The sequence below is a fragment of the Galeopterus variegatus genome, unplaced genomic scaffold, assembly GCF_000696425.1.
Source record: "Galeopterus variegatus unplaced genomic scaffold, G_variegatus-3.0.2 Scaffold743, whole genome shotgun sequence".
NCBI lineage: Eukaryota > Metazoa > Chordata > Mammalia > Dermoptera > Cynocephalidae > Galeopterus > Galeopterus variegatus.
Genome location: NW_007726854.1, coordinates 306,897 through 327,470, shown reverse-complemented (window position 1 = coordinate 327,470; position 20,574 = coordinate 306,897). Strand labels below are relative to the sequence as shown.

General features: G+C 34.6%; 1 protein-coding gene across 1 annotated transcript in view; it reads right to left on the bottom strand.

Moving 5' to 3' along the window:
• The window catches only part of ATP2C1 (ATPase, Ca++ transporting, type 2C, member 1), a 138,568-nt gene that overhangs the window by 80,682 nt on the left and 37,312 nt on the right, over positions 1-20,574 (bottom strand). The window contains exons 3-8 of the mRNA XM_008571998.1: positions 19,486-19,596; positions 17,952-18,068; positions 15,361-15,450; positions 13,305-13,340; positions 9,997-10,058; positions 8,977-9,085 (exon numbers count right to left, since the gene is read on the bottom strand). Coding sequence (XP_008570220.1) covers positions 8,977-9,085; positions 9,997-10,058; positions 13,305-13,340; positions 15,361-15,450; positions 17,952-18,068; positions 19,486-19,596 — 525 coding nt within the window. The remainder of the gene's footprint in view (positions 1-8,976; positions 9,086-9,996; positions 10,059-13,304; positions 13,341-15,360; positions 15,451-17,951; positions 18,069-19,485; positions 19,597-20,574) is intronic.

The following is a 20,574-nucleotide window of genomic DNA, read 5'->3' as shown; positions in this document are numbered from 1 at the left end:
GGTGCAACACCGAGGGTTGCGATCCCATTGCTGGTCCCCGGTGCGGGCGCAACACCGAGGGTTGCGATCCCGTTACCGGTCAGTAAAAAAGACAAAAGGGAAAAAAAAAAAAAAATACTCATTGAACTGAAGGAAACCATGGGCAAAGAACTAAAGGAAACCAGGAAAGCAATTTATGAACAAATAGAAAATATCAACTGAAAAAAGAAAACAAATAGAAATCCTAGAGCTGAAAAGTAAACTGAAATGAAAAGCTCACTAGAGGGGTTCAACAGCAAATTTGAGCAACCAAAACAAAAAAATCAGCAACCAGGAAGATAGAGCAATTGAAACTCACCAGTCTGAAGGAGAGAAAGAAAAAAAGAAAAATGAACAGAGCCTAAAGGACCTAAGGGACAAAATCAAAGATAACACCACACACATTATGGAAGTCCCAGAAGGAAAAAAGACAAAAGGGCAGAAAAAAATGTCTAAAGACACAATGGCTGAAAACTTCCAAAATTTGATGAAAGACATGAACCTATACAACAAAGTGCTCAATAAACTCCAAACAGGATAAATTGAAAGACATTTTCTCTAAGACACATTATAATTAAACTGTTGAAAGACAAAGACAAAATCTTGAAAACAGCAAGAGAAGGCACTCATCACATCCAAGGGATTTCAATAAGATTAACAACCCATTTCTAATCAGAAATCATGAATGCCATAAGTTGTAGAGTGATATATTGAAAGTACTCAGGAAAAAATTGTCAACTGAGAATTCTATATCTTTCAACACTTCAAAAGAAAGAGAAATTAAGAAATTCCCAGATGAACAAAAGCTGAGAGAACTCATCACTAGTAAGACCTGGATCACAAGAAATGCTAAAAAAAGAGTCCTTTGAACTGAAATAAAAGGAGAGTAGAAAGTAACTCAAAGCCATATGAAGAAATTAAGACTGCTAGTGAACGTGATTATATAGGTAACTATAAAAGCCAGCATTACTGTATTGAGTTTGCGGCTCCTCTTTCTGTTTCCTATATGATTAAAAGAACAAGTGCATGCATTATAAATCTATGTTAATGAGCACAAAATATATAAAAAGATTACTTGCAACAATAACATAAAGGTGAGGGATGAGTGAGCTATATATGAACAAAGTTTTTGTATGCTATTAAAGAATATCAAGTCAAACTAGACTGCTACAAATTTGGAATGTTGTGAAGGTAATTCTAGGGGTCAACTTGATTAGATTAAGGAATGCTGAGAAACCTAGTAAAGCTATCTTTTTAGGTGTGTCCAGGAGGGTGGTTCCAGCAGAGAATGAGTGAATTGAGAGTATGAGAGTCTGAGTGAATTGGGTGGGAAAGACCCACCCTCAATATGGGTGGGAACCATCCAATCCACTAGGGGCCTGAAGGGAACAAAGAGCGGAAAAAAGTGAAGCTCTCTCTCTCTATATGCTGGAGGTGGAACACACTCTTCCCTCCTGTCCATAGACATCAGAGCTCGAGACTACTCAACTTTTAGGTTCCATGACTTATACCAAGGACACCATCACCTTACCTGGTTTTGAGACCTTTGGACTTAGACTGAGCCACGCTACCAGCATCCAGTTTACAGATAGCCTTTCATGGCACTTTTCTTCACAATCGTGTGAGCTAATTCCCTAATAAATCCCCTCTCATATACTTATAACATATCGTATTGATTCTGTCTCTCTGGAGAACTCTGACTAACACAAATGTTAATTGTAATCACCACAGTAATCACTAAGAAAATAAGTTTAAAATCTACAGAAGAAGAAATTAAAGAGAAAAGCAAAAAGGTAAATTTAAAAAAGAAATCTGTCAAACACAAAAGAAAGATTGGAGGAACTGAAGACCTTAAAAAATATAGCACAAATAGAAAATTTTCAAAAGGCAGAAGTACATTCCTATCAGTAATTACTGTAAAGGAGGAAGAATTAATCTTATCAACTACGAACTATATGAGGTCTTCAAAAGTTCCTAGAAAATGCATATTATGAAAAAACTATGAATAACTTTCAAAACTTTTTTATACCAAAATAAACTCACGTTAACTCATTGTAACATGTGTGAACAGGATCTAGTTTGAGACACTAAGAAGGATAAGACGTCAGTTTGAAGAGAGCCCTGTCAGAGCAACATGAATTCTGCTAACATTGAAGCAAGAACAAACATCAAATTTATAGTGAAGCTTGGGTGGAAGAATGGTGAAATCACTGATGCTTTACAAAAAGTTTATGGAGACAATGTCCCAAAGAAATCAACAGTTTATAAATGGATAACTCGTTGTAAGAAGTGACGAGACAATGTCGGAAGATGAAGCCCACAGCGGCAGAACATCCACATCAGTTTGCAAGGAAACAATTAATCTTGTCCATGCCCTAATTGAAGAGGACCAACGATTAACAGCAGAAATAATAGCCGACACCATAGACATCTCAATTGGTTCAGCTTACACAATTCCGAAAAATTCAAGTTGAGTAAACTTTTCACTCAATGGGTGCCAAAACTGTTAGGCCTAGAACAGCTGCAGACAAGAGCGGAGCTTTCGATGGAAATTTTAAATAAGTGGAATCAAGATCCTGAAGCATTTCTTCAAAGAACTGTAACAGGAGATAACACATGGCTTCACTAGTACAATCCTGAAGACAAAGCACAATCAAAGCCATGGTTACCAAGAGGTGGAAGTGTTGAAGTCAAAGCAAAAGCAGACCAGTCAAGAGCAAAGATCCTGGCAACAGTTTTTTTTGATGCTCAAGGCATTTTGCTTGTTGTCTTTCTGGAAGGCCAGAGAATGATAACATCTGCTTATTGTGAGACTGTTATGAGAACGTTAGTCACAGCTTTAGCAGAAAAATGCCTGGGGAAAGCTTCACCAGAGAGTCCTTCTCTCACAGGAGTGACAGCACTCCTGCCCATTCCTCTCATCAAACAAGGACAATTTTGCAAGAGTTGCAATGGGAAATCATTAGGCATCCATCCACCTTACAGTCCTGATTTGGCTCCTTCTGACTGTTTCCTAGTCTTACAAAATCTTTAATGGGCACCCATTTTTCTTAAGTTAATCATGTGAAAAAGACTGCACTGACCTGGTTAAACTCTCAGGACTCTCAGTTCTTTAGGGATAGACTAAAAGGCTGGTGCCATCACTTACAAAAGTATCTTGAACTTGATGGAGCTTATCTTGAGAAATAAAGTTTTTATTTTTATCTTTTAATTCTATTTTTCCATAGAGTTTTTAAAGTCCCCTCATAACCATACAATGGAAAATTATTTGGCAATACAAAGCAATGAGGTATGTGAATGAAGTACATGAAAACATTATGTTAAGTGAAAGAAGACAGACAAAAAGACCATAAATTGTTTGATTCCACTTACATCAAATCTCCAGAACAGGCAAATGTATTTTAGTGGCAAGTAGCTTTGTGGCTGCTAAAGTTGGGGAGAATACAAAGTAAATGCTAAAAGATTAAGTGTTTTCTTTGAGGAGTGACGAAAACATTCTACAATAAGATTATGGTGATGAGTGTATAACTTTGAATATATTGAAAACCATTTAAAGGTATACTTTAAATGTGTGAACTGGGGCTAGCCAGTTAGCTGAGTTGGTTAGAGCTAAGTGTTAGAAAACCAAGGTCAAGGGTGTGGATCACTACCAATCCATCAGTCGTGTGAATTGCATGATACTGAATTAATCTTAATAAAGATGTTTTCAAAAAAATCTTTTTAAAATTATGTTGGATGGACCTACACTTTTGGCATGGCCTAATACCTGATTAGGTATAAAGAATCGCAGGTCCCATCCCAGACCTGCCAAAACAGTAGGTAAGATGATTCTTATGCACATTAAAAGTTGGGATGAATTACTCTCAGGCAATTCTATGTCACACTGAGAAAACTGAAGTTTGAAAACAATTAAGTGGTTTGCCTAAGCTCACATGGTCAATTCATTTCATGAACACGCACATTTTATTCTTTGAATCATAGTTATTTGCAAGTTGGTGTCTCCCAGTGGAAAGGGCACAAACTGTGTCTTTTTCTCTTCTTAGCCCTGAAACCTGGTCTAGTGTTCTGTACATGGTACTCAAATATTCACTGAATGGCTAAAATGTCTTAATAACATAGACTGATTTCCTAAAAAAGAGATTATATTTTGCCTAAATTAGCTTAATTACAACATAAGTACATTTAAAATATCATTGCATGCTTATATTCCATTGAATATTTGAAGATTCTTTTTTGAAAAAACATAGCAAATTGAATCAGAATTGCAACCTCGGTTTTGCCAAAATATGAAGTTTTACACTGAGTAAAAGGAATGTGTATTTTATAACTCAGAAAATCAGAATGCTATGACACAGAAAGATAGCTCCACTAATGGATTTACCCAACACAGAGGAATCCCATTGCTAGTGTTTCTTAACAAAAGACTGTACAAGAACGTGAGCCTCAGGGACATAATGACTGAGTGGGATTTCAGTCAATGAGACTATCACTGAGTCCTTCAGATGGTAAGCAGCCAAAGTAAATCTGTGCTTCTTCAATCACACCCATTACTTTTGGTTTTCACTTCCCCTTGGAACTAGGTAACAGGAAGAAACACCAAAAACAACTCATTGAGCCAAACTACCATCCTCTAACAAAGTGCCTGGACTCACAAGGTTAAAAAATGGCTCACAATAAAATACCAACTGACATTCTTGAGTCTAGAGTTCTGAGCTTGGCCCCTCTAGACTGTGACTCCTAAACAGCTCAACTTTCTGTTCAGATTAAAATGGTCTGATAATCTAGTATCATAAAATGACTTAATCTTTGTTCTTAGCCCAAGCGATAGTTGTCTAAAAGAAGTATGATACATTTAGAAAATCATCAGATTAGTCATTCCAAAAATAAAAAAGAAAATCATCAGATCAAAAATTGGGTTACAAAAAAAGAAAGAAAAAGAAAGCACTTGCCCCCAGTGTCTAGATTTGAAGATAATTCCACAGAATGACGTAGGCCAGCTCTAAGCACACAAACCACAAAGGAAAGTGTCAATGGACTTAATTGAGAGCTCCAAGTAAAAGAAAATCTGGCTATCATTTCACGCAATGTATTGGGCTTAGTTAGAAAGTGATAGCTGGGCCGGCCCAGTGGCGCACTGGAGAGTGCGCCACTTGGGAGCGCGGTGGCGCTCCCGCCGAGGGTTCGGATCCCATGTGGAGACCAGTTCCCACTCACTGGCTGAGCGCGGTGCGGGCACAACACTGAGGGTTGCGATCCCATTACCGGTCAGTAAAAAAGACAAAAAGGAAAAGAAAATCTGGCTATCATTTCACGCAATGTATTGGGCTTAGTTAGAAAGTGATAGCTGGGCCGGCCCAGTGGCGCACTGGAGAGTGCGCCACTTGGGAGCGCGGTGGCGCTCCCGCCGAGGGTTCGGATCCCATGTGGAGACCAGTTCCCACTCACTGGCTGAGCGCGGTGCGGGCACAACACTGAGGGTTGCGATCCCATTACCGGTCAGTAAAAAAGGAGGGAAAAAAAAAAAAAAAAGGTGATAGCTAAGAGAGGTAAAAAATATTTTCAACAGACCAAAAAACCCCTTTTCCTCCGACTCTTACACAGTTTTCTCTTACAAAGAATTCTTTGTTCAAATGTTTATACAGACTTTACCTGTAACAATATAAATAATATGCTATGTTTTCACAAAGGCAAAAATATACTGTTATGCAAGACTGCTTCCTCTAAAGTCACTGTCTGACCAATCCACTGGCTATCACCAACTAATTAGCCAATGATGCCTCTACTCAAATACTGTTAAAAGTTAAAATAAAAACTCTCAGGAAAACAAAACAAAAAAAACATTCACGAAGCTCAATTCCTCCAAGTTTTACTCTTCCAGCTCCACCAGTGTCTCTCAGGCAACTGAGCTGAAAAGGCTACTATCACCAACACATACCCTCCATATTCACAGATTCCACATCTGCAGATTCAACCTACCACAGATGGAAAATATTAGGGGAAAAAACACAATAAAACATAACAATAAAAATAACCCAAATTTTAAAAATACAATATAATAATAATTTACATAGCATTTACGTTCTATTAGAAATATAAGTAATCTAAATATGATGATTTAAAGTATACAGGAGGATGTGCACAGTTATGTGCAAACACTATGCCATTTTATATAAGGGACTTGAGCATCCACGGATGTTGGTATCTGCAGAAGATCTTAGAATCAAATCCCCTGCAAATTCTGAGGGATGACTGACTATACTGGCTCACTCAGTGGCTTATGGAACACTAACTCAGGCAAGAAAAACTACACACAATTCCTTAAGTTAACGATATTTATCTTTAAAAAGTGTTCACAAAATGGCAGTCTCAGCCTGTTATGGTCTGAATTACTGTGCCCCACAAAATTCATACGTTGAAGCTCTTATCACAAATGTAATGGTATTTAGATGGGGCCTTGGAAGGTAATTAGAGATAGATGAGGTCATGAGGCTGAGATCCTTATAATGGCCCCCTGCAAGCTAGGAAGAGCACCCTCACCAGAAACTGAATCTTGCCAGACCTTGATCTTGGACTTCCAGTTTCCAGAACTATGAGAAATAAATGTCTGTTGCTAAAGAAACCAATTCTATGGTATTTTTTATGGCGGCCCAAAGCTAGGACACAGCCCATGAAGAGATGATGACACCAGATAAAAGTTGTACAGCAGTCAGGCCACTGAACATGTTGACAAGAAGTTGTTGAGAGCCCAGGCAAGTTTACAGCCAAAATCTGCAAGCTCTGAAATTTGTAACAGGAACCAGAGAGTTGTGGAAACCTTGGCGTTGGGCCCAGACCACAAGAAAAGAACTATACACTACATAAGTTCAGGGGCTTGCTTTCTCTAAACTGAAACCCATGTGCTTTGTCTGTGAGAAACTGATATCCTAAGGCTGACTGAGGAGACTTCTGGTTCCTCTAAACTATAATGAAGCATTTATCTCATGCAACAATACCAAGTGACCAGCTAGCGAGATATAATCATTCAGAGATCATCACATCCAAATTGAGCAAACAAAATCTAATAATCCAATTTAATTCCAAAAAGCTAGCAGCTTCTATGTTCAGAAGAGAAATCTACTTATCAGCCTTATTATATCTTAGGTCAGTACACTTAAGTCTTTTAGAGGATGAAAGACTCAAATCTTTTAGGGAAGTTATCTCAATCTATTGTCAAATTAGTTATAAAAGCCTGTTTAGGGTACCACACAGTAGACAAAACAAACAGAGCAGAATTAAGGTAGAGGGAATCAAAAATGTTTAACTATACATGTGAAAGCAGATAAACTAGAACAAAATCAACCTAGCTACAGCACTGCAGAATAAAACATGCGCCGATGAAATATCTGAAAATTAACAAGTAGGGAAAAAAGAGTAACAACTAATAAATTGCTCCACAAGGCATATGCTTATGATTTTTACAGCATCAAACTTTATAAGGTAAAATTCCTTCTTACTGAACTCATGGTAAGCCTTCCATATATACACGGTTCCTCAAAATGTTCATGGAAAGATTCATATTATTGTTTAATTCCCTTTCTCTACAAACTTGTTGAGGTACCCTCATATTTGCTGAGGGGATAAAATACATACTAATCCATACACTGACAGGTTTTATTCCTGTTTGCACGTGAACTTTGATATAATTGATCAAATTATATCAAATGAAAACCATAAAATACTTTACTAAGCCAAATTGCGTTTTGAAGTTTCTAATCATTATACTACTCAAATTGTTCAAACAATGGGAAATACCACCTTCGGATTATCCCACCGAGGAGGTCTGCTTCTGAAAAGGAAGAGAAGCACTCCAGAATTAAAGATGGCATAAATTCCATGATTTCAAATTAGGATTCTTTGGGGAAGAGGGAAGATAATTTATGCCAAGTGTCATGACTACCTATGAAAAAGAATAACGTTTAGTTTACTGTCATAAAGTAAATATTAGAGACAGAAGGAAAGGGAGAGTAAAAAAGAAATATAAAGACTTGCAAAGGGAAAAAAAGTAATAAAATAAAAATAATGTTCCCAACACTTGCTATATTATCAATTATTCCCTTTTATCCAATTAAGACAATCTGATATCCCTCTAAGTATAAATTTCAAGTTTTTGAAAAAGACCTTTACTTAAAGATTAAGTGAAGTTTGTTCTTATTATAGTTTGAAAGATTCTTCAGGCTTTCAATAGCCTCTAAATGATAACACTCATATTTAGGGGCACAGTGTATTTAAAGACTGACAGCTCTGTATATGTTAACAAACAGCTTGTTAATTCCAATAGTAGATGAGACTGACATGCTAATGAGAGCCTCTCAAACTAGGTGCCTACCTCCATTTTCCAGCCCTTCAATCTATTCTATACACTGTGAACAAATAAAGGGTAACATCATTTGCCAGCTGTGCATGACCCTCAAGAGCTAATTCCTAACCAATAAAATCTGAAGTGGAGTTTAGTATCCAAGGTCCTCCTAAATCTAATTCCATCCTACAGTTTTTACCCTTAACATACCCTAGGCCCCATATCATAAAGTGGGACACTCACAGTCATTTGAACACTTCATTGTTTCTTCATTGTTTTCCCCATCTCTGTCCAGTACTATTCTTCAATTTATCACTGATAAAGTCATGTTGTCTGAGGCATTCTCTGATCTCTCCTTAATCGAAGTAAACTCTCTCTTCTCAAAATTTCCATACCCTATTCTTTGAAGTTTTCTTACTCAATTACTGAGCTTTACAGATATCATAAAAGACTTTACAGGAGAGATATATTTTAAGGAAAAAAATGTTTACACATGTCACTTTTTAAATTGGACAGCCAAATGTTTCAAATCAACTATGTGTTAATCCTTAAAACTGCTAATGTTTATCCTTTAATTTACATCCAAATATTTTCATTTCTCCCAAGCAGATCCCCAAACTTACTTCGAACAAGCGTAAGTCAGCAGGAACTCTGTCCCCAACAGAAAGACAAACTGTATCACCTGGAACCAAGTCTCGGGCAAGTGTATGCTCCAATTTTCCTTCGCGCACACTGTAACATTAAACAGAAACAACCATGGTTAAAAGACAAAAATCACGTGACTTATCCAAAAAAATTATTTCCGGTAGACTTGCCTGAGGGAAGATGTATTCTATTACAGGTTGAGCATCTCTATGCAAAAATCCAAAATCCAAAATGCTCCAAAATCCGAAACTTTTTGAGTGTCAAAATGATGCTCAAAGGAAACGCTCATTGGAGGATTTTGGATTTTTGGATTAGGGATGCTGAACTGCTATGTACTCCGCAAATATTCCGTACTCCGCAAATATTCCAAACTCAAAAAAAAAAATCCAAACTCCAAAACACTTTTGGTTCCAAGCATTTTGGAAAAGGAATACTCAACCTCTACCAGTATTGCCAATTCCAAGGAGATAAGTTAATTCCAAGAAGAACCAAAAAAGACCATTTCTATGCTCTTGTTAATTAGGATGCTCAGATCACAGAAAATCATCAGAAAAACTGATCTGTTCAAAAGTAAAATGTGAAAACTGAAGCAATCTTCTAAATAATCTGAATCTGATGGTGCATCACTATATCAAGTACTTGGCATATACTCACACACTAAAAAAAATCTGTTGAATAAATCCATGTCTCAAGAATCTCAAAATTAGAACTTTAAGGTTGTTTGGGGTTTTTTTGCAGGCCAATTCAGGGATCAAACCTCTGGACCTTGGTGTTATCAGCACCCTGCTCTGACCAACTGAGCTTATCAGCCAGCTAGAACTTTATAGTTTTAACAGTGGAATTTTTGCTACATTGATCAGATCAGGAATTTTTTATGTCATATTAATAGTTTCTTCCTTCTGTTTAGACAAAGCTAGGGCCACAATGTATACTATACTAACCACATTCAACTTCTATTTTAAAGGTGTAGAAATCCATATCAGAAAAAAGGATCATACCAATGGCATTCTGGTGGCACAAGTTTACTCAATTCCTCAAGAGATTTTTCTGAACGATATTCCTATTCAAAAAAAAGAACTTAATATTAACAAAAAACATTTATTATGTATGTTCCTACTAACATGTTCCATTTAGACTTAAATATTAATCATTATTTTAAAATTTTCCCCAATTCTTATATTTTCCTTTACTTGTGCTTATATTCCTACCCATAAAAACTTGTCTCTTATTAAAAAATGTTAAATTATAGTGATTACACAATTTTGATAATTAAATATCCAATTTTACATTTTAATACTTGATGTTGCAAACAAGTTACTTTAGATGTAAATTAAAACTGATTAGTGTGTCCAAAGAGTATATAATTTTGAGTCATCAAAAGTTAAGATCATTAGCCTTATAATTAAGATAATTTTACATTTAGTGTTTAATGAACAAAGAAGTCAAAGACAATTAACTGTCTTTGAGGATTTAAGTCCACGCTAACTGCAATGGTTTACAGAATAAGTTTGCTCAGAAAAAACATAGTATAAATAAAGAGTAAGATTTGATACACCCTACACTGATAGACATCAACCTGAAAAAGGGAAAATTCTCAGGAGCCCTACATCTACGATGTTCCAGCCTTCTTCTACCCATATAACCAATAGCTTAGGATCAGAGATATCCTTCACCTCATTACACTATTTAGTTCACGTTTCCATGAGCAGTCTTGCTTCATATAACATCACTGCTTTTTTTGTCTCATGTCTACACTAAGCAAACCAATATTTTGACCTAAGGTTAAAAGGGAGAGGGGCAATTAGTAGGGTGAAAGGTGGAGTGTTTTGAAATGACTGCAGTGATAGTACTAGTCAAAATTTCACACCTAATTGGCCACAATAATCAACCACATTGTATATTGACAAAATAAAATAAAATTTAAAAAAAATTTTCACACCTATCACAAACTTCAAATAGAAAATGCAAAGCTGTTATGACAATAACTTAGAACTAAATCAATCTCTACTTAGATAAGAGGGACACGTGTAAGTAAGGAAAATCTACAAACATAAAAATTACAAGACACCCTCTCCAACCAAACACAGCAAGAACATTAAGGAATATGGAAGTTTTACCCAAAATTCCATAAAAGCCTAGAAAATATTTACCAAACCTAGATCATAGTAATAAATGACAATATAGAAGCTGTCCAATCTTTACCTACCTCCTCTGGTTTCCTAGCCTCTATTCTCTACAACTAAAAAAATTACTCTGTATCAAAATGACCAAAAACCTGATGGCCATCTTGAATGCCTAAACATTTTTTCAAATTTATTGTAAGATGGTATCATTATATGACTACATAAAACAATTAGCTATGCTTGTGGCTGAGAAAAACAATGGTGTGGGGCATGGGGATAAGAAAGAGATACGGAAAAAAAAGGTAGATGTATATATAAAAAATAATATAAAATACTCTTCTCCTAAAACATATGTAAAAAACAAACACTAAATAATGATAAAGCATTAAGAAGTTCTGATACATTTTCAATAAAGAGTTTCTTGACAAAGCACTATGATATGTTCAACTGACAATAAATAGGATTTTTTTAAAGAGGATTTTTAATTGCTGTTTACAGAATATTGGTTGGTTTTACAGGCACATTTAGGAAAAGAAGTCACATCACTGCAAGAAACCAGACCTACCAATTTAAAACAAGGCTTTTCATAATGTTTTAATCCTTTTCTAAGTTTCTCATCAAATGAACCTATCATAAAGATACTTAGCAGTTGGGATTAGCCATTGCATCTAAAGTGTATAACACACTATGCCTGTGTAAAATTCCACACTGACTTACATTAAACTCACAATTTTGTGGAGGTTTTTTTTGAGGATAAGGCTTTCTATGTAGCAAAGATAACAACCTACTAAGGTCTCCCATACGCAGTGAAAATATTTGTAGAAAACTTTCTGAGGAAGGGCACTCCATACACATGACACATTATTAAAAATGTAAGAAGGTTCCAGTTACTGGTCCAGAGGATCATACTACCCACAATAGCTAGCTGCCTAAAACAATGCCCAGCCTGGAATAAACTATGCTAGACTAACAGGTCTACCTACACAAGGGCAACATTTGTCTGTTCTAAAAGCAAGAAGACTCCCCCCAGGGGAAACAGGAAGCCTTATGGCCTACTAACAGAGCACACAATCTTGATGCAAACAATGTATTCCAACTGGCTTTCTATACTTTTTACTAAAAAACTAATAAGTTACTAAGTTAGAGATTACCATAATAGGCCAGAATACAGACAGTAAATACTCATGGAATAAATCATAGATGTAAGAATAACCACAATAACTCAAAATATAGTCTTAAGATTCACAACAGCATGAGTATACAACAGTATTACATTTTTCCCTAAACTAGAATAATCCTTCTAGTCTCATTAACAATGTTTTAGCTAAAAATGAGTCCTGCTGATATTCTGAAACACTATTCTAAAATCTTATAGAAGTTTCAGATATTTAAATAAACATAAAACCAAGCCTACATTTTTATTTATGCCTGCACTTGTTAATAAAAATCCTGACATTATCCTCCCCATTATTCACAATAATTACTAAAAAGGACTCCTTTGCATATGTTTTATTTACTGTTTCAATAGCTATGCCAAATAGGAAGTTTGATCCAGACCAGAACATCCCTTCTGTGGAGAAATGAGGAATTTTTTAAAAAGGGGGAGAAGGAGATTACCAACAGTGACTAAAAGGATTTTAATTCCCCAAAAAAGACTCAAATGAAGTAAGGTTAAGTAATAAATTCAGTAGACAAGTACACCATTCTACTAAGGGAATCAGTCACAGAGACCTATGGTTTTCTTCAAATGCTACTTCATAAATTGACCTTTTAATTCTCTGCTCTTTTTTTGTTTCATCCAGAATTACCTGTAATAGGTATTAAAACATAATAGTGCTATAAAACTATAAAACCTGGCCCAATTTTTTAATTGGAAAAATAAAAAAAAACTTATTCCTGGATTTTATTTCTATTACTATTCTTTTTGTTTCCATCTGCTTCAGTTATTTTTAACACTATCAAATAAAATACTAGATTTTCATCATCTCACTACCTAAATCAAAGCAGTTCCTTAGTCCCACAAACTTCCCTGAGAGTTGTCTGAATCTAAAATTATTTCAGAAACAAAGAAAAAATTGTTCTGATGGTCATTACCACCCACCAATAACTACGGATTTTGCCATAAGCCACTTTAAATTTTTTAAGTAACTAACATTTTTACATTGGCAAAATAGACTACATACCTGAACAAAGGCAACTGTAACAACGATAAGTATTGCCTAAACAAAACAAAGAAACAGCCTTTTAATCAGATATTAACTTGAGAAATAACCATTAACCTTATTTTATTTTTCTGACTATCTACTATCGCAAGATAACAGATTTTAAATATTGAGATCAGCTGGAGAAGAAATCACAACAACTTTGCCTTGGGGCCTGTGGGGAAAGAAACTGGCAGTTTATAGTGGCTTTCCATTTGTTCCCAGGACAGCTTCTCAACTTTTTGATCTCAGGACCCCTTTGTACTCTCACAAATTGAGGACCAGCTTTCATTTATATGGGTTTTATCTACTGATATTCACCATATAAATTTTTCAATTACTTGATTTTAATGTCTACTTATTAACTCATCTAAAAAAATAAATAAAAATCCATTACTTTTTAACACAAATAACTTTATGAATATATTTTCAAAAAAAAAATTGTGCGAAAGTGGCAGTGTTCCAAATTTTTTTATCTTTAATGTCTAAACTTAATAGAACGGTGGTATTCGATCTACTACAATATGTGTTCAGGCTGAAGTATTTGAATAAAATCCAGCCTCATACAGATAAGCAATTGGAAAAGGAAGGAGAATTTTAACAGTACTTTCAGATGATTGTGGATATTCTTCTTAGCTACTACACCAAAACTTAAAGATAATTTGCAATGAAGAAACTAAAACTATATCAATAAACTTCTCATAATGTTATATTAGAATCCACTGATCTATCTTGCACTCTGAATCTTTTACCACTGAAGATTTAGTGGCATCATGCACTGGTCATTTGAAAAATAATGGTTTACCTGGTTATTCAAATCTTCCAAATGCTGACACATTTCATAACAGTTTTTTTTTGAAAAAAGGACACACTTGAAATCACTATTGATCTTATTAGAATAAAATCTTAAATATTAGGAAGCTATCCAGCTCATGGTAGTACATAAAAACCCAGTAAGTGCATAAGAACACTAATTATTGCTTGAAAACCTGAATTTTATCATTAGCAACAAAATCTGTCAGCTGTTTTCCTTGGTGTGGATAGGCTCATTTAACTCACTTTCCAAAAAATGTCTGGCTAGTTACCTAAGTCTTAATAACCATAGTTTGTCTATCATTCTTCCAAGTAAAATAAGCTAGTTCACCTCACAACAAATGCCATTCCTTGAAAAATCTGTCAAACTTCAATATACAAAAGAGTTTTACACATACTTCCCATTTCATTATGCAGATTATTAAAAATGTACATCCTCAAGAGGCTAGATTTAATGAAATTTATTTTTACTGCTTTATCAAAAACATTCTTAAGAGAATCAGTGAAATGAAGAATGACTACTACTACAGTTTGACGCCACTACTTTGATTTGTGCTAAGGCTCTAACAGTTTTACTGTTGTTGCTTTTGTGACACTGATGCAAAAGTCTATAGTAAAAAGACAAATAATGTTTTAGTATTATTAAAATAGTTTTGACTTCTCAAATCCCCTGAATTGGTCTCAGGGACTCCTGGGAGTCCACAAGCAACAATTCAAGAACTTCAGCTCTACATTAATATCTACTGTGTTCTGAAGCATAACACATTTGTTTTAATGATTTGTTTAAATTCATGTTTTAAGGAAACAGGGCAAGAAAAAAAAAGATGAGAAAACTATTCAAAGAAAGTTAGAATAACCTATCTGCAAAGAATAAAATCATATACTGTAAATATACTGTGTACCTAAAGAATACTTTTAATTTCACCTATGTCAGGCTTTAATATACAAGTAGTCAAAACATATTCTCAACTGGAAAGTAAAAGAAATTTAAAACTTAATTGGAAAATTATTATAAATATTTCATATCTGTGAAATATCAGATTGTTAAATAATTTTCAATTGTGCCAATCACTGACCTTTGAATATTACTCAAGATTACTGCAACTAAAAACAGAATTTAGATATTAACAAAAAACATGAAGCATTTCTCAATTCATTTTCCAAAATAAAAACCAATCCCACCTTATACAATTAATCAACAGATTAAAAATGTATTTTTTCTTACCACAGTGATACTGACAGCATCATCAAACTGATGCATTAAAACACTGATGACTGCAGAAGCCAGAAGCAGCATAATAAGGGGATTTTTAAACTGAAAGTAAAAACAAACAGCAATTTAACACTGTTTTGTATGAGTGACAGATCTGTTCTATCTCAGCAAATGCTTTTTAAAAAAGTAAAGGAATGATTAGAAAATTATAAGAGTCTACATTTGGTTTATTTTATACATTTCTTCAATTAACTAAAAAAAGTGTTTATACATAGCTACATTTAAAAGCTTCATAACAGCTCCTTTTCAGAAAAAAAAAGTAAATATAAATACTTAAAACTAAGAAATTTCAAATTCCTTATAGTATACATGTATTTCTAGTATATTAATTCAATAAACATGAGAGTTCTGAATTTCTACTAAGGCTAGAAAAAGAAATAAAGCTAAAGATTTAGGTTAAGCACTGGGTAGAACGCCTAAATTATGAGATACAAACATTCTTCAAGTAAGTAAATTGTTAGATTACAATTCTGTGATTGACCCACACACCATAGGAATAACCTCAAAAGACAGCTAGGAACAGACAGTAAGGTCCTCTCCACAGAAGAAACTGAAGGCTCAAGGCTGGTTTTCCTGGTATCTATCTAGCAGAGGAAATAGTATCTAAAGAAACAGGACCACAGCACCAACCCAATCAAGGCAGCAGTTAAGTGACTAGGCACCAGAGCCACCCCAAATTCTAGCTGTACATCCTACTCCATAAAGCTTTGATGCTAGAATTTCTTTCTCTGCTGAAGTGGTATATCACTGTCAAAGTTGCAAAGTAACTGGGCTACAAAGAATCCATTCTGGCTGGTGGCCCCAGCCCTAGATACCATAGCAAGGCGATTACACACCACCATCTCTCATTGCCCCCATTTTCAGGCTCCATTCCCTGGAACGATGGCTCCAATCTTGCTTCAGAGAGTCACGTGAGAAACTTTTAACAAATACCAATGTCCAGGTTCACACCAAACCAATTAAATTAGAACTTTGGGTATAGGGCCCAGGCTGCAGCATTTTTTAGGCACTCCCCAATTCTAATAAGTAAAGGACTGAAAAAATCCCGTTATAGCAAAATAAAACTACAACTGCAATATGGCTCAGGACTGACAAACCATAATCTGACTGAGTCAGACTACCTAGGTTTGAATTCAGCTCCTGTCACTTGTATGTCAGCTTAATCTTTTTAAGCCAAAGGTTGTCTGGTAAAATGGAATCTTATACCAAGGAATTATGGTAAGGATTAACTAAGAATGTATATTAAAGCACTGTGTAAACCATAAATCCTCTTCAAATGTTATCTGTTACCATCACACTTTGAGGGCAAGGCCCATGGTCTTTTTTATATTCCTGTAAAAAAGATGTGCCATAGTACTAAGCACACCACTTGATAGATGACAGGCACCAGAGAGATGTTTGCAGAACAACAAATTCAGTGTTCTCTGTACAGGAGCAGAGTCGCACAGTGCTTTATGATTAACAATATTTACTTTAATTGTTGCTTGTGCTTAACTACATTACAGGCATTGTTCAATTTAATTCTCACAGAAATCCCAAAAGACAGGTATTTAGCTTTGATAATAGGATCAATAAAGTAAAACAGACTGATCAGCCAAATCATTAAAATTTATAAATCTAGAGTAAACTACCTCAATACTTCCTGATGTTTCAAGCAATGTGGAAATGTGATAAATGTAAGGATACAAATATTCATATAAAAAAATATTCCATAAAAACAAGACAGGTACATACAAGATTCTTTTAACCTTTAAAATTTCAGTTTTGTTACTTTAGACGAACATTTGCAAAGAATGGTAAGTGCGGGTTCATTAGCAGGCAAGGCCCTTTAAACTAAAACCTTTTTTTAAAAAAGAACCTGTAGGTGAGAAAGCACAGAAATTTTCTTTACTAAAAAGAAATTTTTTTAGCAAAAAATATTTATTAGCAAACCAACACTACTAGTTGAAACTGGCCACAGGATCCTGTAAACTTTTACACTAACATAACTATTATCAAGATAAGAAAAAAATTCTACAATAAGTCTTTCCTAAAAGATTAGGATAATGATAAAATATAAACAGCTATCATCTACTGAGAGCTTACTATCTCCTAAGATTATTACCATCATTTTATAGATAGGGCTCAGGGGATAATAAAGATTATACAGCTGGTAAGAAATGAAGGTATAATTTGTACCCGGGCAGTCTAGATTTAAATTACCTAACTTACATTTACTAATTTTCTAAGGTGGCATGATTACCTGAAAAAATATTAGCATTCCTATAATTGTAAAAGTGTAAGTTCATTATCTGCAAAGGAAACTACTTTCATTAGTATCACCTTCATGTGATATATCCATACAGAAAATGCTGCTCCTTAAGATTTACAAACTAAAAATTACAGGAATTCCAACCTAACAGTAAACCCTAGCAAATGGAAATTTTTAGGTAAAAACCATTTTAAAAATTATTTCCTTTCTCTATAAATTATCTCACAGTAAACAACTAAATAATAGAAGCCCATGTGAATTACACAGCAGAGGAGGAATAAAAGTATCTCACCTGAGATATATACTTCTTCCATAGTGGCTCATCTTCACTGATATCAAACTCATTCCAGCCATGGAAAGCTCGCCTGTGACTAACTTCACATTTGTTTAGACCATTCTGAAGATCAGCCTATTAAGAGTTTACATATAAAACTTATTGAAAATGTTAGCACAGAACAAAACAGAAACACAAAAGAGTACATACTGTATGATTACATTTGTAGTAACTTCTACAACAGTCAAAACTAGTCCACGGTGACAGAAAACGTGTCAGTAACCACTGGGACCAGCAGCTGATATGCTGAGAAGAATTAATTGCAAAGGGACATGGGGGAGCTTTTTTGGTGATAAAAGTGCTTTATATCTTAATTGCCACAGTGGTTACATTTGTCAAAATGTAAACCATACACTTAAAATAAGTGTATTGTATTTCATGTAAATTATAACTCAAAATAAAAAATTTAGGTTTTCCTATGGGGAAAAAGGAATAACAGAAACCAGCAATAAGTCTCACAGAAAGCAAAATGTACATTTTCATTAGTTTTTTTCCTTTTCATTGTTGTTTAATTGTTTTCTAAAATTAGTTTCTTTTCAAGAACATAATGCCTTTCTTGTTCTCTAAGCCTATCAAAATCCTAAGGTTGGTATTACTTTTTGCTGTTGGATTGTGTAATTATTGAGGTCAAAAATTTTTGCTTCTTAAATTACTCAAAGTAATAAGTTTGAACTTGTTCTTTGGACATTTTATATTCTATGAACACCGCCTACATTCTTTAGTTTCTCTCTTGATTTATTATTGTAACTAGCATCAACAAATGAAATTATCTGCATCCCCAAACTAACTAGTTGCCCTGGTCAAAAGCTTTATAACAGAGTTTGATAACTGAGCCTTTCAAAACTTAAACATATTAAAAATAAATGATTTTAAAACAGAACACAATTTTTAAAAATCCCTAAAAAATGAATACCAATGTTTTTAATGCCATCATTTAAATATGACTTTCTGAAGGAAATATAAAAAAAATTTTCTTCATGTTTTAATAGATCATGCTTTTTAAAACTATGAAGAGATTAAATTACAAAAGCAATTAAACTTTATTTGCAGTTCTGAACTTGTATTTAGCTTTTACTTTACCTTAGAAAACCCTTATAAAAAAAGATAAACTCTTAATACTACTTATGTTAATAATTAAATTGATTATTTTCCTAATCCAACTAATCCTTACACAGCATTAATAGTTCCTGGCAATGCTAATAATATACAACTGCACAGTCCAATCAGGGAGTCACTAGCCACATGCAGATATTTCAGATAAACTGAAATTAAATTCAGTTCCTACATCACACTAGCCACATTTAAAGTCACGCAGTCATGTTTAACTTAGGTTAAACCACATTTCAAGCTCAATAGTCATGTTTAACTTCTGATTATGTTGGACAACAGAGAACAGAGTATTCCTATCACTGAAGAAAATCCTATCAGACAGCACTGGTTTATAGAGTCTAAGTGACTGATTTTACTCCCTTCCTCCCCACTAACCACTTACTTGGAGAATGCTTGCAACTTCACTGACTGGTAATTCACTTGCTTTTTTTGATGTCAATACAGGAATCATTGTCTCATTTTCACCATTAGGTATTTTTTGAAAACGTGCAACCTAGGAAATAAAACCAAGGGATATTACTTACATATACGAAACAACTCTAAGGCAGTCTAGAATAATATATAAAAATCCAAACACTCACAGCAACTTATTTTCCAGAGTTAGAAAAATATTTTCAGACTAATGATGAGTATCTAGTCCGAGTAAGACAATTTTATACTAACCACATGCTATTTTCCCATACAAAATGTTTACATCAAATAAAAAGGATGCTATTTCTCCACCAACATTAAGAGTAAAAAAATAAAACAGATGTCCTGTCTAGCAGATCCTGACGATTACACATAATCATAATCCTCTAAACTGATTATGTTTAACACAAGGGACAAGAAACAGCTAAGCTTTCCCCATTTTTACTCCCCCGGTCAGCTCATTTCTTATCTTCCCAGAAAGAACACCTGGCTACTCTTCCAAAGCACCGTGACAGCGAGTCAGACTTAATGAGCTACTACTAAACTAGAAGAAAAATGAGAAGCAAGAGGCCAGACAAGCAGAGGATGCACAGGTTAGTGAAGGGGTTGTGAACATGTAGAGTAAGCTACAGAGATGGGAGTAATCATGGTCCCTACTTGATGCAGCTTCATAAGCAAGTATCTTCGAAAAAGTGTTTAACACAGGGCTGGACGGTGGGCTCAGTTGGTTAGAATACAATGATATAACACCAAAGTCAAGGGTTCAGGTGCTGGTACTGGCCAGCAGCCAAAAAAACATTAAATAATGGGGGGGGGGGGGGTTAACATAATTCTAGCAATAAATCCGCAATCCAGACTTGTCTTGGGTCCTAAGCTGAGATTCTACACAGACAAAAAGTTTTGCATAATTAGGAGAAAGGAAAACAAAAGGTCCCACTACTGAAACTTAAGAAAATATCTCAGTTGCCACATATCCACTTGATTTAAATAATACTGAAACTAAAATGATCATCTTACTGCCAAGTCACACATTTTTTTTTTTTTTTTTTTTTTTTTTTTT